The sequence below is a fragment of the Carassius auratus genome, chromosome 11 (genome assembly GCF_003368295.1).
Source record: "Carassius auratus strain Wakin chromosome 11, ASM336829v1, whole genome shotgun sequence".
Lineage (NCBI taxonomy): Eukaryota > Metazoa > Chordata > Actinopteri > Cypriniformes > Cyprinidae > Carassius > Carassius auratus.
The window spans coordinates 13758396-13775304 of record NC_039253.1 but is presented as its reverse complement, the minus strand read 5'-3'; the positions used below and the strand labels follow the sequence as shown (position 1 = coordinate 13775304).

Here is a 16909-nt window from a genome sequence, read left to right as displayed (position 1 = left end):
GTTCACTGGCTTAGATATACATATCCAAGGTAATTTTCAAGGCAAATTTTCTTTTAAAGTTTTCTAAAGGATGAAACTTTAGAGATTATTAAGCAGCTTTCATGAATATCTCTCAATTTGCTAAAGGTCACAAGCTCCAAACAATGTTTGCTCTGAACACTTGAACCCTTGCTGAGTTTTCTTTTCTTTATTCACTGCTGGGGAATAACTATAATAGTAAAATTTAATTTGTAACTTTAAATGTGGGTTTGCAACATAACAGCTTACAAAGAGACACAAGTTCTTCTTTTGAGGATGTACAGAAAGGTGTATTTCAACTTACTGTCATTGAATTTAAGGTTTGGATTGAGGCAAAGCAGTCTGCAGTCAGGCAAAGAAAGCGGAAAATGCTAGTTTACATTTAATAGAGCCTAAAAAGGCAATAGCAAAATAAAAATTAAAAAAAAGAAATGACAGAATCACTATAAATAAAATTAACCTATAGTAATTGAAGTAAAAGCACTGTTCAATGTTACTACACAATACTTAATCAATTAAAACATAATGCTGCGAAAAATATAATGATCTGAAAAAAAAAAGAAACAAAACAAAATTAACCATTTAGTGTTAGGCCATCTTGCCAACTGATGATTAACTGAAAATGCAAATAGATTAATTATATGCTATCCGGCTCAATAAAAGGTATGAAATGGGAAAATCTATCAATTAAGCAAAAGACTAGGCAAAAATTAAATATTCAGGTTAATCCATTAGCTAATTGAATCCTTTTGTAGTTACCAAAAAAAGCGAATGACTGCAACTGCAACTGCAAATGACTTATCACTGAGTCAGTCAATTCATACACTGATTAAAACGTTTTGAAAATGACTTACTAATGAGAAACTCAGAAGAGTCAATTGACTTTTTTTTTTTTTTAATTTGTATTTTATTTGTGACACTGTTATGCTGTGTGAAAAACCAAAACACATTAATACTAATGAATATTAAAAATAATTAAATACAAATACTAATTTTCTTTAATGGCTACAACAAATATACATTTTGAAATTTTCAGTCAGAGCCATGCGCCCCAAGTAAACCAAATTTCCATTACTGAATTAGTTTTATGAAGTTTATTTGTCTCTAAAAATAAATGGCTAGTTTAAAAAAAAATGGCTTAATTGCTTGCATTGGTGGCCTCGAGTTCACATTTCAGAGGAGGCTACTGAAACTGTCACTAATATTTTGAAACAAAACTCAAGTAGCCGTCCTTTCTAAGACATATATTACCTAGATGACTCACAGGTTTACAGCATATTGAAATGACCCATTCAGAAGTCCTATTCTGTTCAAATCCAAGTACACATTATTGGTCACATGCCTTGACCACGCTGGGCGTAATTTTCTGAGCAACAACCAATCATCCACAGGAGTGCATTCGTCCAGACTCTAATAAACAGCTCTCAGTTCACGCAGGGAAAATAATAGCAGATCCTCTACAGGCATTGCACATTCACTCCTAATGTAATCTGCTAAACAACAGCACGGCATGGGAGAGCAAACGCAGTGTGTCATTCTTTTGGCTCCTCTATACTTTAAGAGAGAAGTCAAGTGAACACTTTGAAAACATGGTATAAATTGACATGGGGACCACCGACATTGCTCCGACATCTGCGAGCACTTCAGGGCCTGCTGGCCCATTTATAAATGCTTGTGTTTTAAATGCTCATTAAGCTGTTGTGCTTGTGGAGGGGAAGAATTAAATACTTTGTCATTAAATTTTGCACTTGATTTTAATTGTTTGCTTGTATGTTGGATAGGCATTCAGGTTGAAACAAAACCCTTAGAATAGAGCCCATATAGAGGCCCTCACTTCACTGTGATTGGATTGCTGCCATCTGCATAATGTCTGCCGTTTACGGTCCACTGTACAAAATGCAGTTATGGCATAAAATGCACAGATGCTCCTCTAAAGTGCTCTATAATTAATAAAATGCACATTTTTTTGTTGTTTTGAACCACTAATTACTGCAATGCATGAAAACACTATAAAACATTAATCTGACATGCAAACCTGGAATAAAGGAGCCAAAGCACTGGGAGCAAGGTGGTTCAATGTAATAAAAAATCCCCTTCTGGGTAATTAAAAACCCTGAGCCTCTTTGGGGTTATTATTGTACATCAATTGACACTTGGCTGTACATTATCCTTTACATAAAAATCAAGCATTCAATTCTCTATAGTGCTATAATTGGGGGTTAATGAATCATCTTCTAATTAAAAGAGAAAGAGGGTTTGACATCACTTCAAATAGTCAAAATACCAGGTAGATTACGGCTACTGAACACTCTCTAGGTTCATTTTGCCCTTGATGCTCGCAGATGGTCAAAAGTCAATTAATATCTCTGGCCTTCAAATGCAAAAGCACGTTAATATTGTTTCCTAACCAGAAGCGAGAAGTTTTCAGTTAGTCACAATAAATGCATGCAATAAATGATGGTAAAGGTGATCTAAAATACATACAAAAAGAAGAAATTAGAACATTTATACAACTAAATACACAATGTTGACCAGTACAGATAAATAAAATAATCTGTGGTTTATCATTTAATATAGAATAACTATACATAGGTATTTATTTCGTAAATTTGACAAACAACTACTCCACAGAAATGAATAGAATCAAGAGATAATATAATTATTGCTGCAAGTTTGCAAAATCTTCATTCTCTCTCTACAAAATCATCATTTACTTGTACTGTATGCGAGTGAAGGTATATTAACTGTCTATTCTCAGGAGCAGGGACCCTCGTGATGTGGCCTCAGGGTCATTGCTGATGTTTAAATCGCTCAGTTCTCCTCAGGTTTTCTCTTAGCAACACAAAAGCCAAATGATCTTCGTGGACTGGGAAAGTTGACAGGTCATAGTATAGCAACAGCACAAATGATTAAATTCACTGTTTCAGAGGCTTCGAACTGACAAGGCACCAAACACGAGTCCTCTGAAGACCTCAAGCTTGAAAGGAAACAGACCACAAAATATTTAGTCTTGAAATCCAACGAAAAGTTGATGGTTGTTTATGTTCCCTTATCACTCCTTGTGAGTGTATGTGTGTGTGTGTGTTCTCCCTCAGACGGATTGAATAATTCATTGGTTTTTCAAAAGCATCTCTATTTCTTTTCAATGAGGCTCCTGCTAAGCTGGCAAAACAACTGCAAAAAAGATCTTTCCACCATCAAATAACTAATGGCAGGAGGTCAGACATCATGTCTAAAATTAAGCTTTTATGAATGTTAACATTCTGTTCAGATGCTTTTCAAACCATTCATTTTATGATGAAAAAGGTAGGATCCAACTGGAATGTCCGAACAATGATGCACATGGATTTAGAAAAATGAATTTGACTCAGAAGCCAGATGAAGCCAGAGGACTTGAGACCCATGGTAACCTTGCGCACATTACCCCCACTCAGAGATGAATATGTTGAATACATTGTCCCCAAAAGCAATATCCTGGCCTTTTGGCACATGCGTCCTTCCACGGTCTCAGGACAAGGCCTGGTTCTCTTGGTCTGGCCCCAAACATATGAGGTTCACTGTGTGTGCATAGACACAAAATCTCACAGACGCTCTACAGACATCCATCAACACCCCCACCTCCATCGCAGCTGCTCCTGCACCAAACACAGTCTCCAAACTCCTTCATGTTTGTGCTGCAGCAAGGTGTCATTAATTTCTCCATTTATAAAAGCTGCACGGCTATATATACACACTGCTTGATTAAAGTTGGGCACCGTAATTGAAGTGAATACCAGTTTATGAAATGAAGGAGTAATTGCTCCCCAAGCACCCACGGCTCAGCGTTATCTTTGCCTCCAGATCTCTCGTTTTCTCTTTTTTAAATATGTATATAAACATAAGGCCCTCATGTCTCATGTAGGATGTCCTCTCAATTACTTCCTAACACTCTGCAAAGGTTAAAACAAAGTGTTCACACAGTTACGTGACGTGAACTCAAAATGTAGACATAGATGGGTTTGGCGCTTTGAATATTCTACATTTTTCGCTAAAGTGAACTAAAAAGATAAATCAGTTTGCACATGCAATTTCCTCCCTAAAGACCTGTTTGCTAGCAGTGTAGCCTATCACCATGTTTAAAGATCTTTAATGGTAACCAAAAGACTTGAATTAGCAAGGGACGATCCTTGAGCCTTGATTGCTTTTGTGCCCTAGGGGGAAAATTCACTAAGAATGAGTTGCGTGCACAATAATAGAGTTGTTTGTTTTTATGCACTGGTGTGCTGTTTTAATGCTTGGTTCACTAAAATAATTATGTAAATCAGGTAACAGTGCAAACACACCCAGAAAATTGGTGGGGAACACAATTTGCACCCTACATTCTCCATCTTGCAGACCACAGAGCTAGATTATAAAAGAAACCGCTGAAATGTAGTGTATACTATGGAACGTTTCTACAGCATCGGTTCTGAGTAGGCTCATAAAATACAGAAAGAGTGCATCTTTTTCTTCATCATTTGATGAATAACTGCTGTCATGATCAACAGAAAATGTTAACAAACATGTTTCTTACATAAAACTCTGCCTACTAGCAACAGTGCTTATTGCTGATGCTAACTTTTCCAGTAATGCACTTATAAATTAAGCCAAGCAGCCAGAAATGATCAGAGGGTTTAAAAGCAAAAATGTGAGAGGATAGATCATCTTAAAACTACAATTCTGTCATCACTTACCCCTCAAGTAAAATGCATGAATATATAGTACAAGCTGAGATTCTTAGTAAATTCACTGCAGTTTTTACTTCCGCATACAAAAAGATGACATTTTGAAAAATGTGTTTGTAAAATCCTTTTTTGAACCCAATATTTTACAGTGCACTGATGGAAATATTACTTAACACTTATTTGTAATCAAGAAGTTGGCAATATTTTATGGAGCCAAAAGAGTCTCAATAAAGATAAATGCACACACTACATTCACATATGCACACACAGGATTCATACATGCACACACATGATTTATAAATACACACACAGGATACACAAATGTGCACAAAATTTACAAATGCACACATAAAATTTAAAAAGCACAGAAGATTCACAAATGCATACAAAATTCAGAGATGCACACAAAATTCAGAAATGCACACAAAATTCAGAAATATACACACAATTCAGAAATGCAAACAATTACAAATGCACTCAAGATTCACAAATGCACAGAACAAGATTCAGAAATGTATTTCTAATGCACACACACATATATCTTGATTTACAATCTGCTTGCGGTCTGTGAACTTCACTGCATTTGTGTGTGAATTTTGAGACTCCTCTGACTTGGCTCAACACACAAATGCATGGAATGATCAGCAACCAATCAGATGTCTCCCTTTTTTTAGCCAATCATAAGAACGCACTCCACGTGGTTGTTTACTTATAAGCCAATCACATGAACGCGTTCACACAGCCTATTTATGAAATTGTATGGAAATACAGATGTTTAGATTACAATTCAGGTTTATTTTTTATTATTTTTTACAAAATATAAATTTAAAAATATCTCAATACATATAGCCCAGACTGTGACTGCAGAAAAAAAGTTAACTATGGATTCCTAAATTTGCAATAGGCAATTATTTCATTTTATTGAAATATTTTAATGAAAGTAAAAAAAAAAAAAAGACACCTTTTTGAATATTTTAAGTATATCTAAATATTATTTTGGATGCAATATAGAAGTCACTTTAATTATAATATTCGGTCCCTACATGAAGAGAGAGTCAGTGGTCCGCTGAGAGAGGAAAGTGACTTTCCGGCTGTGCAAAGTGAGTCGCCGCTGCGTGAGGTAAGTGAGTCGTTCGCTAAGGAAAGTGAGTCGTTCGCTGCGTGAGGAAAGTGAATTGTTCGCTGAGGAAAGTGAGTCGTTCGCTGATTGAGGAAAGTGAGTTGTTCGCTGAGGAAAGTGAGTAATTCACTGATTGGCTTATAAGTAAACAATCCCCCACCTGGGGTGCATTCTTGTGATTGGCTCAAACAAGGGAGATATCTGATTGGTTGCAGATCATTCCCTGTTTAAAAAAAGGCATTTGTGTGTCAAGCCAAGTCAGAGGAGTCTCAAAATTCACACACAAATGCAGTGAAGTTCACAGACCGCAAGCAGTTTGTAAATCAAGATATATGTGTGTGTGTGCATTAGAAATACATTTCTGAATTTGTTCTGTGCATTTGTGAATCTTGAGTGCATTTGTAAATGTTGTTTGCATTTCTGAATTGTGTGTGCATTTCTGAATTTTGTGTGCATTTCTGAATTTTGTAAGCATTCGTGAATCTTCTGTGCTTTTTAAATTTTGTGTGTGCATTTGTGAATTTTGTGCGCAATTTTGTATCCTGTGTGTGTATTTATGAATTATGTATGAATCTTATGTGTGCATATGTGAATGTAGTGTGTGCATTTATCTTTATTGATACTCTTTTGGCTCCATAATATTTCACCAGTTAGACATGTATTTTGTAATATGTAACATATGGAGCACACTTTGGCTACCCTTTTACTTGGCTACACTGTCTTCTTCTCAATTACGCCTGGTTCATTAAACTTGCTTCATGACAATTAAAAGGTGGTAGTGGACAAAATAAATGAATTAGGCTTAATTCAGCTAAGCCTTTTCAACTTTAAGCCTTTACAGCCAGCGGGACTTCCTTTTACAGAATATAGCATTTAATTGAACGAATTACTTGCCCAGCTGACTTACTTCACAGGTTTGTCGAAGGTCATCTCTTCTGGTATTAAATGCTACTTCAAGTGCTGCAGTTTAACATACTGTTTAGCCTCTAGAATTTAATTATATGCATCAATTTCAAATAAATAAATAGCAAGAAGTATACACACGTAAAAGCTGACATGGGCCTGTCAGCCTGTGATGTGTTGGCAAATGCAGCTGGAGATATGTGAACCAGACTTATTATGAAATGAGCAAGAACAAACATCATCATTTAATGAAATGAGGACATCTATGTTTGTTAATGATAAGGCAATTGATGGCCTCCCAGCCACAAATGACAGGACAAACATCAGCGGTGAGAGAACAGAGCACATTTTCAACACCGACTAAAAGGGAAAATGTTAATTTGTATACCCTTGTATATCACAGAAAGGCCATGAAAACGGTTATATAGAAAGATGCCATCAAACCAAGCAGCAATGTACGGCTGCATACATGTGTCGTCTCACTTTCCTGTGACCATTTTTGCTTATGACTTCCTACATTACAGGGGTGAATCAATAAACAGTATTTTTCTGCAAAGACAATGCTAACCATCTGCAAAATGCACTGAAATATTGCTTTGAGAATTTAATGAACCCACGCTCATACTTTTCAATACAAAAATTCACATTTCTATTTAAATGAAGCTAACTTTGCAATATTCTCAATGATCAAATCTTCATGTAACACTATTGTCTCCAATAGAAAGCAAATTGTATATTTTCTGTTGATCATGGACAATTTCATGAAAATAAATGATTTGTCAAATAAAATGCATACAGCATGTTCAAATAAATGGTGCCATTAGAGATTTATTGAACACAGATTATACTTCGTTTTTTACATGTTGACTATCCAGTAATGTAATTTTCATAATTAGCATGGTGTACCATGTAACATTTCTAACCTTGGCTTTAATTTTCTTTTGCACTAATGAGTTGGTCCACAAGTTGGCTACATTGGCCAGGGCCATTGTTTCACAGTTGAAAAGAAACATGACAACAACAACAACAACAACAACAAACGCTTGTGTGAGGAGGTTAAAAATACCTGAAACTAGTTTAAAAAAGTACAGTATGTTTTTAATTGGTCATAACTGGGGGGGTGTTTGCAGACACTGGATTGAAGCTTTTAGTGTGCATGTGTCAAGCAGCTGTGTTCATATGCAAAACTGAAGCATACTTTGGGCTTGAGTGAATTCTTATGTGCCAAAGCCCATGTGTCTCATATCACATTCAAATTCTTAATCACACTGCCTCCCAAAATAAACAATCGCTAAAGTTGAAGTTCATAGCAGAGTCAACCCAGACTTTTGAATTAGCATGAAGTTGAGCCTCAGAGACCCTAATTCTTTCAATTCTAATCCTAAAAAGCAAATGATTGAATTTCTTAGCAAAAATTCATTAAAACGGACATTCTTATTTATGACGTCCTTTAGCAAATTATAATAATGCCAGCGCAAGGCTTCCTATTAATGAACTCTTTTTCACTCATTTTCATTCTCTCACTCGTCATGATTTTTTTTCTCCCATCCACCCGGTGAACTTGCCACACTAATAGGTTATGAATAATTCTGTTTCAGCTTAGATGGCAATTAGCCACAATGCCAGAGGCTATACTTCTTCCCCTGTAGAGGTGTTGGGATTTACGAGTGTCAGTAAGATGAGGTGCACACACTTTCCTTCGATTCCTAACCAATTACAAGCTAGATTCTTCAAAACATCTCGTATTGATAAAGAGCAGCCCATTAATATCAACTCTACCATCGACAGGGCTTCTGACGAGCATGTAATTTGCTCTTACTGGGTTGTGTTCTCCAGCTCAAGGGGCTGGAAGTGGTGTTCTTTTTTTTTTTAGGGGCATATTTATTCACATCAGCCCTTCTAGGGCTTTCCATCGACTTCCAGTCTGTCTTATCAGAGAGCTCAGCAGCTTTCCAGGATGATTCCCTGATTTGGTGATAGAGATAATTGCTAATGAGCTCTATATAACAGCCAGTCATCAATTTTTTTATTATTAATAATAAAAAAAATATATATATATACTAAATAATTAAATGGTAAAACTTTTCAAACTTTTTTAAAGTACTTTCAACTGTACTGTAAAAAAAAAAAAAAAAAAAAAATTGAAATTGAAATTGCAACAAAGAAAGCCATAAATTTGATAGTAGCATGAAACTATTTTGCAATTATCATGCAGCTCCATTTATTTATCTTAATTTTACATTCCACATAATTAAATATCAGCTTCTCATCAACTCCTGAACCCCCGTTTGGGAAACCATGCTGCAGCATATTATCTTCAAACATGAATATAAAAAAGTTATTTTACATTTTAAAGTATTTCACTGTAGAATTTTGAACTGCAAAGCATTAGATAATGTTCTCTAATAAGGCTTGTTTATGCCTTATTTACGAAAGTTAGGGAAGCTTTTATAAAGTCTTACCAAAAAAAAAAAAAAAAAAAAAAAAGAGAGAGAGAGATGAGAACATGCGTAAAACGATTAAAAGCAAATCATCTCTTTTTGTAATCTTTGCATTTTCATCGCCTCCGAGTTTCCCAAATGATGCTTTGCGGCACAGCTTGAATATAAGAAGCAAGTGGGGAAGTTCAAAGTGAAGTGTTATGAATTACGCACAAACACAAACACAGACGCTACTCTACCTCCCATTCAAAGGTCCTTATCACATGGAGACAGTCAGCCTTAATGATCAGCCCATTCAGAAGCAACCTGCCAAGCTCTAACAGAGAAAACACGGCAGACTTCCAAATAACAAATACAGGATAAAGCACTTCAAAGCCTCATGCGACCAGTTAAAGGACAACGAAAGAGATTGGGGGTCAGCTTTTGGATGCAACGCTGCCACTTTCATGTCAACTACATAATGCCAAAAGTCGTTCTCTGCAAATTATGGTCCACTTAATCCTGAATATACTGTACAGTTACGTTCTCCTGTTTGAAGACGGTTTCAAATTAGTGCATGCTGTTCCACAAGCCTGATGGAGAGAAAATACAGAAGGGAACATTTCGGAAGTGCATTTTTACTTACACATCACCGTGAGCAAGACGTTCCCTGATGCTAGGACGACTTTCTCCCGTGTCGCTCGGTCATAGATTCCTACATGGCATTCATAAGGTCCGTTGTCTGAGATCCGGACCTCTGGGAGCCTGTGGAAAAAGATAAAAAAATTAACTGTAAGACATTTTCAGTGATTCAAAGACTGAATATATTTATGAAGGCTTGCGTCAAGCTCCCATGACAGACATACAGTACATCCTGAAACTAGATTCAAGCAATTGTTAAACAAATCCAAGCAAAGTTTGGCAACTGAAATGATGCTTTTTATTTTTATTTAATTTTTTTAATCAAATTTGCTTATAAATGTAATAGCACACTTCTTCACAAAGGAAATAATAAAATATACAAAATAATTGTTTTATTAAAGTTTCTTCTCCAAAGAGTCAAAGACTTCATTCTGCATTCTGAGCATGGACTACAATGCAGATCAAAATGAGATTTTCAGCTGCAGGCAGCAGATCAAAATCGAGGACAATTGTCCTTCCTGGCCTCCTGTAGAAGAGGAGAGACTGCAGTTAAGCAGGAGCAACTAGGTATGCTGTCATAGTAATGTGCCAGGTGAAATAAAAGAGACTACTGCCTAAGAAAACAGTTGTCTGTCTGCTGGCTCAACACATTCCCATAATTCCTCACTCCATCCATCCGTTTCTGCTATCCCTGGAGCCCCACATAGGGGGGCAGATGCTGATGATGGCTGATAGGAATACTGAAATACTCGACTTTGTGATTCATTTTTGTAGATGTGTTCCTTTTTCATTATGTTCCTCTCTTTTTCTTTGCATCTTCTCTCTCAGGATACCCAATAAAACAAATAGGAGGCTGTATTACTAACTGTACTGGCTGAGTAAAAGTGGCTATTGCTGCAAACCATAAAAATAGATTAGAAAATGTGAGCCAAGTTTAATCTCGGAAACTAGAATGATGCCCAATTTTAAGCTATATGCTAAAAAAAAAAAGAAAAAAAAAGTCTTTTATCTTGCTTTTCATGAAAAACATCCAACAAGTACACTTAACTGAAAAGCAAAATTGCATGAGATATTATAACTAAAAAAAAAATCATTTATTATTGTGATGTCAAGGCTGAATTGTCAGAATTATTACTCCAGTCTATAGTGTCACATGACCCTTTAGAAACCATTTTAATATACTGATTTGCTGCTCATGAAACATTTGCTATTATTTGTCTGCAAACTGTGATACATTTTTGATCAAAGCAATGTAGTTTGTTTTTAAACACTTTTGGTCTTTTTTGTTTGCAAATCTTTTGAGTCTGGATAGCATAATTTCTCAAGTCTCATGAAAAATAATGATAACAAAAAAAAAAAAAATCCCATCCTTTTTCACTTCAGTCAAGTGATCCTTTAACAATCTCAACAGCATCTGCTTAAGCTTGACGCCGGTCGACAATGTCCTGCTGCTCAGCCCCATTAAAACAAGAAGAAGTGAAACCAAGCTCATTTATATTGAATGAGGGCAGCGGGTGAGTTCTCAGCACAAGCCCATGAGCATTCTTTTCATGTATGCCTCCACCCCTCCCCACCGCGGCTTTCTTTCCCCCCACACCTCAGATAGCTCACTTAGACTTGATGAGCAGAAACACAGGCAGAGTTAATTGCAGTGCGTTCACCATCACGGCGATAGCAACAAAGCAGTGGCTGTAAACAAAACCACTCTGCCATTTCTCTTCATAGATGTCCATAATTTTATCCCTGTCTATTGACAGTTTTAAGAGTTTTTATTGTTGTTTTTGTTCGTTTTTTTCCCCCTCCTTTTACTTCCAGGGCTGCTTGACATGCATGGACCGTGATGATTGGATGAGAGGTTTGGCTCCAGCTTTGTACATTGGCATTGGTCTCACGTTCCACCCTGCAAGTGTCCTCTCTCTGGATGAGCTTTACTGCCCGGGTCTCTGAATCCCAGCCAGCACATTTCTCAATTCCTGCCTCTCTTACCTCTCCACTTCTCCTTCTTTCTACCGTTCGACACTCGCTGTCTCTTATTTGCTCATTCTCTCACCTCTGTTGCATACTTCCTCTATGGATTGCTGAAATGCCGGCGATGTTGCACAATAGTCTGGCTCGCTATGGTATTCAGTTCTTCAAAATAACCTCAATGGGACTGAAACTCCAGCTTCTCCACCAGTCTTTCTCACTCTCACCATCTCTGTATTCTCTCTCTCTCTCTCTAACTGTGCTCTAAAAATGTAGATGGATTGTTAATCAGAGAGTAATAAAAAGCCGATTAGCACTAAATCACACCGAGGTAAGAAGGGATTTGCCTAGCCAGGTCCTGCCACTCTGCAGTGTGTTTAAGTGTGTGTGTGTGTGTGTGTGATGAGAAGGACAGAGTGTTCGTTGCCAGGAATATAACATTCTGTAATTACAGAAATGTGCCATGAATTTCTCAGCTGAGGCCTGTTCTTATTGGTGTTGTGGGCGTATGATGTTAGAATATGTCTGAGGCTGAATTTATGATGTTGGAATATTCACAATAGCTCATGTTTTCATGAGTCATCAAACAGAAAGGTCTGCTGAGGTGATCTTTCACTCGAACATTAACTTATAGGGCCTTGAACTTCAGTTAAAAATGGTTCACAGACCAATTTCATTCAACATGGCAATTTATCCATGAATAGATTTTTGAATAAATTAATTATTTGTGTTTCATGAATGAAGCTCATTGTAACCACAGTAATGGTTGGCCAACTTTTCAATGGCTGACGTCAATCCATGGTTGCTAAAATCACACTTACACAATTTCGCCTGAATTATAAAACCGTTGGGGCTCTTTGCAAACTTTCAAATAGTTTTAAAGGGTCTAACAACATGAAAAAAAAAATAAAAATAATTAATACAATCTCTACTGAAACACCATAGTGTTCACAAGAAGAAGAAGAAGAAAAATACGGTACTAAATATTGTAGAAACATAATTTTCTGTAAAGTTGCTTTGTAACGATTTGTATTGTAAAAAGCGCTATACAAATAAACTTGAATTGAATTTAATTGAATTTAAGAAGAAGAAGAAGAAGAAGAAGAAAACCTTTTTATCAAAACTTTTAAATTTAAATGCCACTAGGATGCCTCTGCAAACTTTCAAAGAGCTTCCAATACGAACAAAAAAAAAAACAAAACCATACAATTGAACTTAAAAATGGTACATAAAAAAAAAAAAAAAAAAAAAAAAAAAAAAAAAACAAGATGTTGTACAATAAAATCAATGTAAGGCCATTGATGTAACTTTTCTTACTGGCAAGGCTGATGGTAATCAAATGGCCTAGATGTTTACAAATATAATGTTAGAAAGTATACATTTAAATTTAGAAAACGACATAATTGGCAAATAAATGTACAGTTGAGGTCAAAAGTTTACATCCCCTTTCAGAATCTAGAAAATGTTAACTACTGTATGTCATCGAATTAGAGATATCATACAAAATGCATGCTACTGTTCATTTAGTACTGACCTGAATTAAATATATACACATAAAGGATGCATACATATAGTTCACAAGAGAAAATAATAGTTGAATTTATAAAAATGACCCCATTTTAAAGTTTACATACACTTGATTCTTAATACTGTGTGTTTTTAATATTAATATTAAATATTAGTATTAATACTGCAATTTTTGTGTATTTGAACCCTTTCCAACAATGACTATAGGATTTTGAGGTTCATCTTTTCACACTGAGGACAACTGAGGGACTGATATGCAACTTTTGCAGAAGTTTATGCTCAAGAAGAAAAAAAAAAAAAAGAAAAAACATGCATAAAGAGCTGAAAACTGTAAACTTTTGACCTCAACTGTACTAATGATGCACATTTCCCACTTTAAAGGCACTATGGAAAATTTAACAGTACACTTTATAGTTAAAAGGAGACAAAATATGATTACAGGCTGCTGTTCATGCCTCTGCTACACAAACTTTCATGTGTGCCGTTGTCTGATATTAAGGGTTCAAATCCATGTTGGTGCCTATAGCCTCATGGTTAGCTCAAATCCACAAATCAGAGCTTCCCTGTTAAAAGGATACATTTTTTGCCTGGTGTTCTGCTTAATTTTTGCACTGTGGCAATTATTCGCACTTCCTCATAATTCATTGCAGAAGTACCATCTTAATTTTTCCATCTCCATGTGAGATGTTTTCAGTACATAGATGTACTGTGTTCTGTTATGCGATCTCTACTATTTTGCTTGCGATTGTGGTTGTGATTAATATACATATATATATATATATTTTAATAGAGAAACATTATTGGAATTTGGAATGTAATTATTAGAAATACTATAGGAATGGTATCGTAAAAAGTTTTTATAATCTAAACAGAAATTTTTTAATTACAACAATTATTGTGATTAGAACATTGAGGATTTTTTTTTTTTTAAACAGAATAACTCAACGACTAAAACTAGACTAAAATGCTCAGATATTTTGTAGACTAAAACATGTCCTAAACAAAAACAGAACATGGTTGATTAAATATGCTCATAACTAAAAAGTTAATTTGACACAGGACTAAGACTAATTCAAAAGACTGACAAAATTAACCCTACCACAAATCCCACATTTGGAAATGAATCGGTCATAAATCAGTACAAATGGCATGAACACAAGCCATCTTGCTCACCTTCTCAACAAGGTATATAACAGTCAGTGCTGCTCCACTACACAGTGTCCTCACTTCCAGACTAAAAAGAGACATCACATGCTTCAATGACACACAGCATATTTCATCTCTCTCTTTTAACACTATTGTCGCGTTTCGGTGAAGTGGCATGAAAAAAATCTGATAGATGTGAGTGATAATCAGGGGCTTTTATTGAAGAACGGGCTTCTCCTGAAGGGCCCTGGAGGGCCCAGTGGGCGTAAGTGCTTTTGTTTCTGAGTATAAAGCTGAATGTTTTGCTAAGAGCAGTTGGGTCTCATAGGAACAGGTAGAGAACTGAGGTGTCCATGGTAATGAGAGAAAAGATCCAGGTCAGAGTCCAAGGGGGAGGGTCCTGTGGACCTGTTTGAGATTTGATTGACAGCTCAAACTTTCCATCATAATAGACTGGCAGCTTTGTAGCAAGGAGAAGCTAGTGAAGAACAAGAAAAAAAAAACCTAACATTATGACTTATATTAAATATTAAAATTGAACATAATACATTTTTCAAATGCCTTCAACAACGTAGCCTCCTTAAGGGGAGTTGTGAGGGTAAAGTTTAGAAAAGACAACGAATTTCAATCTGCGCTGTAATAATGTCTCATTTGACACCTTGCGTGGTGTTGAGTTTTCAGGGAATTCAAACTGTCATCTAAGACTTTGATGGGACTGGAAAATCCTGTGCCGTTCAAAATGGAAAAACAAAAGCTTTTTTATTATTCCTCAATACTCCAAGAGATGAGATGCGTACTTCTGAGCAGCATGCAAGCAGACGAAGCAGTAATGTGAAAACAAGCAAACTTCTGTGGCCCAGCTAGAGGCAGACATGTCTATCTCTGTTTTCGATTTCTAGAAAGACCCTTACTGGTGCATTTATTTTCAGACGAAATGCTGAGAACTGAATTAGAGTGGCAAGGCCTACCGGTGTGGCTTCTTGCCACTCTGGAATGAAAATCAGAGATAATTCCTGTGAAATATCCTGTCTGGGTGCTCTGGATCTCCCGCAGAATGCTGTGTCAGAGGAGACAGGGGAAACTACTATATATCTGTCTGTCTGTCTATCTATCAAATGTCTATCCATCTATCTAATTGTTGTTGTTTTTTTCTATCTGACTGTATGTCTGCGTGTCAGGGCAACTGAGTTGACTTGGATTTTCACTGTGAAAAAATATGAACTACAATGCACTGTGAAGTGCATGTGAACTACAAATATTTTAGTAGATATTTGTACTTGAAAACAAATCACTGTTAATGGAAATTATTTTTCATTTTCAGTGGATTTCACTATGCGTGTATGTATTTATACTTAGGAGACTGCACATGGAGTTTGATGGTCTCTGCAGTTGCCATCTTCCTTACCGAGCATTATGTGAGACTGCGAGGTCAATACAGGTGATCCCTACTGCTGCTTATAGTGTGACAGTCAATTTACTTCCTGCTGGGTAGGAGTGTTTGTTTCTGTGTGTGTATACACATCATACACTGTGCCACTTTCCAAGCAAAGCAAGGAGGTATTGTAGCCTGTTGCCTGAAAAACTCTGCTTGACTTGATGCACATGTGCACATATACAGTATGCAATGTAAAAAAAAAAAAATGCAGGTAGTCTTGCAGCAGGTTGAACTAGTAATCAAAACCTTCCTTTCTCTGCTCTTTACCTAATAATTTGTACCAGCTTTTGGTTTGACAAGACACCTGTATGTTTTGTTGAGGAGAAGAGCGGATATGAGAAAATATTTCTGGGGCTTGCTTTTGCTTTTCCGCCTGAAGCTGAGCCTCAGGTATCAAGGATGACTTGGGAAATACGTCTGTTTCTCAGTGGGCCTGTGAAACACTACAGCAGATGTTCGAAAAGGGAAGACTAAAGATGACGTTTCCTGAATGGGGAGCACTGCAACTGAGGGCCCAGAAGAAAAAGCTAGGCTTGGGGCTCATTGGGTGAACATACTAAAAAGTACTGGATACTGAGGAAAGTTTCTTAATCAGGTCATATTTTACTTAAAGAGTCTAACTTTTTTAGGCCTTTGTGGGACCAGTATACACAGGACACAGAACTAGTCTACTCTTCCAGGATTAGGAAACAATCCTCCATAAAATGTGCAGCACACATCTGAATATTTGGGTTGAAATGTTCTGGAACAGTGATTTAAATACAACTTAACTTAAAACTTGAAATTGCATCATATGACCCCGTTAAACAAAAGAGTCATTAGCATATATTCTAATGAACAAGTTAATAAACCTAATATTCTAATCCTGCCCCAAATTGGTCTGATTGGTCAACTGTTAAAAATTATAGTGATATGCTGAAATGGGTGTCAAACATTGATTTAATTTTAACATTTTAGAAATGCATTGAAGAAACGATAAAGATGGCTTTCTGATGCACACATAAGAAAGTTAATGCAGAAGGAACCCAAG

General features: G+C 36.3%; 1 protein-coding gene across 2 annotated transcripts in view; it reads right to left on the bottom strand.

Annotated features, from left to right (window-relative positions):
- Nucleotides 1-16909, bottom strand: part of igsf21a (immunoglobin superfamily, member 21a) — a 176957-nt gene that overhangs the window by 44496 nt on the left and 115552 nt on the right. For both annotated transcript variants that reach the window (XM_026275549.1, XM_026275550.1), the window contains exon 4: nt 9811-9929. In XM_026275549.1, coding sequence (XP_026131334.1) covers nt 9811-9929 — 119 coding nt within the window. The remainder of the gene's footprint in view (nt 1-9810; nt 9930-16909) is intronic.